The 5,571-nt window shown below is 40.7% G+C and overlaps 1 protein-coding gene across 2 annotated transcripts in view; it reads left to right on the forward strand.

Annotated features, from left to right (window-relative positions):
• Positions 1-5,571, forward strand: part of LOC122559638 (cat eye syndrome critical region protein 2-like) — a 144,723-nt gene that overhangs the window by 104,075 nt on the left and 35,077 nt on the right. For both annotated transcript variants that reach the window (XM_043709441.1, XM_043709444.1), the window contains exons 11-13: positions 1,205-1,242; positions 1,356-1,447; positions 2,776-2,902. In XM_043709441.1, the coding sequence (XP_043565376.1) occupies positions 1,205-1,242; positions 1,356-1,447; positions 2,776-2,902 (257 nt within the window). The remainder of the gene's footprint in view (positions 1-1,204; positions 1,243-1,355; positions 1,448-2,775; positions 2,903-5,571) is intronic.

The raw sequence follows: 5,571 nt of genomic DNA on the forward strand, positions 1-5,571 counted from the left end.
AGCTCTCGCAAATTTCCCTGCCAGTATATTAGTCCCCTTCCAATTTAGGTGCAATCCGTCCTTCTTGTACAGGTCAATTCTACCCCAAAAGAGATTCCAATGATCGAAAAATGTGAATCCATCTCCCATACACCAGCTCCTCAGCCAAGCATTCATCTGCTCTATCCTCCTATTCCTGCTCTCACTAGTTTGTAGCACTGGGAGTAATCCAGATATTACTCCTCTCAAGGGCCTTATTTTTAAATTTCTGCCTAACTCTGAAATTTCTCTTCAGAATCTCAACCTTTTCCCTTCCTATGTCCTTGGTTCCAATGTGCACAATTACCTCTTGCTGGCCCCTCTCCCCTTTGAGAACATTCTGCACCCTCTCTGAGACACCCTTGATCCTGGCACCAGGGAAGCAACACACCATTCTGCTTCTTCGCTGCTGGCCACAGAAACGTCTGTCTGTACCTCAGACTAGAGAATCTCCTAACATAATTGATCTGTTGGAACCCGACGTACCCCTCGTTGCATTAGAGCCAGTCTCAATACCAGAAACTTGGCTGTTCATGCTATGTTCCCCTGAGAATCCATCACCCCCTACTTGTTTGAAATGGGTATATCCACAAAAGACTCCTGCACTAGCTGCCTACCTCTCTTACCTTTCCTGGAGTTAGCCCATCTATGTGACTGTATCTGAGACTTCCCCCCCCCCCCCTCCCACCGCCGCCCCACCTTCCTATAGCTGTCATCCATCTCATACCGTTGCTCATTTCTCTTCACTTTATGTCTGTTATAATTTACAATCAAAACAAATGTTTTGAAGTATAGAATGTATTTGGCATTTAGCACTTCTGTAAAGTAACAAAATGTGCTTCAGAATTACGAGTTTTACAAAGTACACTAGAGCGCTGCCCACTGTTGGTACACAGACTTCTGATGGTGATTTGGTTCCTAGTTGTACTACTCTGTGAGTAGATTTGGTATTTTGGATATATTAACAAGAAGCAATATCTACTGCATGTCAGTAATGGGAGTGGTGTGTCAACAAGTGCTGTGTATTTTTATTCTAAATGGAGTTTCTTTTTAAAATCATTCTTGTGTGCATTGGGTTATATATGTTAAAATTTGAATTTATCACAGACCAAACATAATTAGAGAAACCTAATTAGTAAAGGAAAGTAAATTATTGATTCATTTTAAATCTTCTCTTCTGTTGTAGATTTGAACTCGATGAAGATTATATTGCTATGTATAAAGGTAAGCAAGTAATTTTTTTCAAAGATGTTTGATTTTAAATAACTTGAGTGTCTTCACAAGTAGGAACTTATTTACATTGTATGTTGAGGTTCATTGTGTTCTTCCTCCATCAGTCCTAGATGCTGTGAAAGCTCACAAGGATTCTTGGCCCTTTCTTGAACCTGTAGATGAATCATATGCCCCAAATTACTACGAGATAATTGAAGTAAGAATATTGTTCTTGTTGCATACCGTATTTATTATTAAAATGTATTTTGGATGGATTGTCTCGGTAAAAATGAGAAAAAAAAGTAAATCAGCCAGGCATTATTGACAATGCCAAAATAGAACTGCTATTGCCGTAACTTATGGGTTTACAATGAATTACAGATTAAGAATAGGATTTGTTTTTTGTAGAGATGATTAGGCACAATATTTTAAAAGTGATTCTAGAAGAAAGATGGGATCACTTATATCTACTTATTATGAATTAATGTCAACAGTTATTTTCCTTGTTTGCCTTTGCTATGATAAGTAAAGAGATGGAAATTTGAACTGGTATCTTCTATTAAATTCAGTTTTGAAATACATGTGCTGAATTGTTACATGGAAAACTTGGTCTCCTTTGGATCACTCATTTCCAAGTGCAGGCAGTAAAGTAATTCTAATGTTATTCTGGTAATAATAGATTAATGTTATGCATTGAGCAACTGCTGGTCACTTTGGACCAACTCTAGTGGCATGCAAATAGGAAACTTTCACTCATTAAACTGAATTTCTGTGAATCAATATGAGCAGAATCTGATTTTTAATTAAGATATCACTTTTGTTGATCTCAAAGGTTAGGGAAATTAGTGCTTGTGTGTTACAGTTCCATTTTAAATACCTCATGTCAGCAGGAAGCACATTCAAGTTTGGAACTATTAGATACAAATACTCTGCTGTACAATATACCTGTCTTCAGAAGATTGCTAGAGACAAATAAACTGCAAATGCTGCAATCCAAAGTAGACAAGCAGGAGGCTGGAAGAACACAGCAAGCCAGGCAGCAATCAGGACTAGTCCTGAAAAAGGGCTAATATCTGAAATATTGACTTCTGCACTCCTGATGCTGCCTGACTTGCTGTGTTCTTCCAGCCTCCTTGTCTATTTCAGAAAGCTGCTGTTGCAGCAATCCTGACATTTTTGCCATTTGCTCTTCTAGTCATTCAATGTACTTTGAATATGGTTGCCAGTTAATATTGTTTAAGGAACACATTCAAGCTATCAGCCCTCTGTCACTAGGAAATGGATTGATCTCATTTCACTCAATTAAATTCTGATTGTGAAGCTATGGTGAACTCTTAATACCCATACATACTATCGAACTACAGTGCAGCAAAATGTAATTGAAACCAGAGAGATTAACTATGAAAATTTAAGTAATTCATACGTAACCAGAAAACTTGTTTTTTGTTCGTTTTTTTTAAGAAATCTCTTGAGCAGCCATTGCTTGGCATACAGTATTGTTAAACAATTTTTCACAACCACGTCAAACTGTGTTTAACATTTTAGACACCTATGGATCTATCCACCATTGAAAGAAAACTTAATGAAAAACAATATACCGTGAAAGAAGAATTTGTTGCTGATATGAAGGTTATGTTTGAAGATTGTCTGGAATATAATGGCGAAGGAAATGGTGAGTCTGAAGCAATAAGTTCTTACAATTTTTATCAACATTGTTTTGACAATCAATTTTAGTAGAGCAAAGTATCCAGTCATGAACAGTGCTGGACAATTAAACAACTAACAGGAAAAGGAAGCTCCATAAGTATCCTCATCCTTAATGATGGGGGACCCCAGCACATCAGTGCAAAAGATAAGGCTGAAGTATTTTCATCCACCGTCAACCAGAAGTGACCTGTTTAGACTAAGTTGTAGAACTCTTGAGGGATTAAATTCACTTCTTGTTCATGGTTATAGGTGTTGATGAGTCAGCATTTCTTGCTGAATCTAATTGCCTTGAGAAGGAGCTGGGGTGAGCTGCATTCTTAACCACTGCAATCCTTGGGGTGTATGTACTTCAATAGTGCTGCTAGAAAGGGAGCTTAAAGATTTGAATCCAGTAACAGTTGAAAAAAATGGTTATGTATTTCTATGTAAGGATGATATCTGTTTTGGAGGGAAACTTATAATGTACAATGTGTTGGTGCTCCTGGGTGTCTGCTGGCTTTGTCCTTCGAAGTGGTAAAGGTTGGATGTTTGGAAATTGTTGTCAAAAGAGCCTTGGTGAACTGCAATGTGTTGCATGTTGTGTTTAATAAACTCTGCTGCCATGATATGTATGTGGTTAAGGAAGCAAATGCTGAAGGTAATGTAGAGGATGCCATTTAAGTCTGCTGCTTTGTCCTGGATGGTATCAAGCTGCTTGTGTTGCTGGAGCTGCATTTATCTCGGCATATGCAATTCCTAGTTCAATCCTGTACTTAAAGCAAGAGTTGTTATGTGGCTTTTATTTATAGCTATCTTTACTGTCAAGGGGAGGTGGTTAAATTCTTCCATTGGTGATGGTCAATACCTCGTATTTGTGTAGTGGAATAGTTACTTGCCACTTATCAGCCTCAGACTGGATGTTACCCAACTCTTTCTTGAAATAGACACAGGCTGCTGCAGTATTTGAAGAGTTGCAAACAGTGCTGAACATTGTGCAATTACCAGTGGACATCCCAGTTTCTGCCCTTATGATGGAAGGAGGTTCATTGCTGAAGCAGCTCAAGATAGTTGGACTGAGGAGAGCCCTACCCTGAGAAACTCACGCAGTGATGTCCTGTGACTAAGTTAATAGGCCACTAATAACTGCAAACATTTTCCTGTGTGCTCGGCATGACTACAAACAATGGAGGGCTTTCTCCCTGATTTTCCATTGATTCCCATTGAGCTAGGGTGCCTTGATGTCATACTTTATCAAATGTGCCCTTAATGTTAGAGGTAGTTACACATGTCTCACTTCAGGTGTTCAACTCTTCTGTCTCTGTTTGAACCAAGGCTATCATAAGGTCAGGAACTGAATGGTCTGGTGGAGCCCAAATTAATTGCATGTGAGTAGGTTATTGCTGAGCAAGTGCAGCTTGAACGCACTGTCAATTACCCCCTCCATTTCTTTGCTGATGATCGAAAGTAGACTGGGGTGACAATTAAGTGGATTGGATTTGTCCTGTTTTTTGTGCTCAAGACGTACCTGGGCAATTTCCTACATTACCAGTATGATGCCAGTGTTCTCATTGTGCTGGAAGAGTTTGGCTAAGGTGTGACTGGTTTTGGAGTACAAGTCTTCAGTGCTATTGCTGGAATGTTGTTAGGACCATAGTCTTTGTGGTATGCAGTGCCTTAAGTTCTTTCTAGCTATTATCTGTGGTGCTGACTACCTGTGAATGATGCTGAGATGGGTCATCCACTTGTTATTGCTAGCAAATATTTCAGCTTAGTCTTTGCACTGATTAGATTTTTTTTTAAGATTACATTACATTACAGTGTGGAAACAGGCCCTTCGGCCCAACAAGTCCACACCGACCCGCCGAAGCGTAACCCACCCATACCCCTACATTTACCCCTTACCTAACACTACGGGCAATTTAGCATGGCCAATTCACCTGACCTGCACATCTTTGGACTGTGGGAGGAAACCGGAGCACCCGGAGGAAACCCACGCAGACACGGGGAGAACGTGCAAACTCCACACAGTCAGTCGCCTGAGGCGGGAATTGAACCCGGGTCTCTGGCGCTGTGAGGCCGCAGTGCTAACCACTGTGCCACCGTGCCGCCCATGATGTTCTTGGCTTCACCACCATTCAGGATGGAGATATTTGCGGAGCTGCCTCCTGCTATTTATTTAATTTTCCATCACAATTTGTGACTGGATGTGGCAGGATGCAAGAAAATTGATCTGACTGATGATGTTCCTAGTATACTCACCTGCACTCTTGACAGCCCAGCTTGATGGTAATGGTAGAGTGGGTCAGATGCCTGGGAATGAGGTTGCAGATTGTAGTCAGATTTAATTTAGTTGCTGCTGTTGGCTCACAGCACTTCATGGATGGCTGGTTTTGAGTTGCTAGTTCTGTTTGAAGTCCATCTCATTTAGCAAGGTGATTATGCTTCTCGGAGAAAGTGAGGACTGCAGATGCTGGAGATCAGGGCTGAAAATGTGTTGCTGGAAAAGCGCAGCAGGTCAGGCAGCCTCCAAGGAGCAGGAGAATCGACGTTTCGGGCATGAGCCATTCTTCAGGAATGAGGAAAGTGTGTCCAGCAGGCTAAGATAAAAGGTAGGGAGGAGGGACTTGGGGGAGGGGTGTTGGAAATGCGATAGGT

This window comes from Chiloscyllium plagiosum, chromosome 19, assembly GCF_004010195.1.
Source record: "Chiloscyllium plagiosum isolate BGI_BamShark_2017 chromosome 19, ASM401019v2, whole genome shotgun sequence".
In the NCBI taxonomy this organism is placed as follows: domain Eukaryota; kingdom Metazoa; phylum Chordata; class Chondrichthyes; order Orectolobiformes; family Hemiscylliidae; genus Chiloscyllium; species Chiloscyllium plagiosum.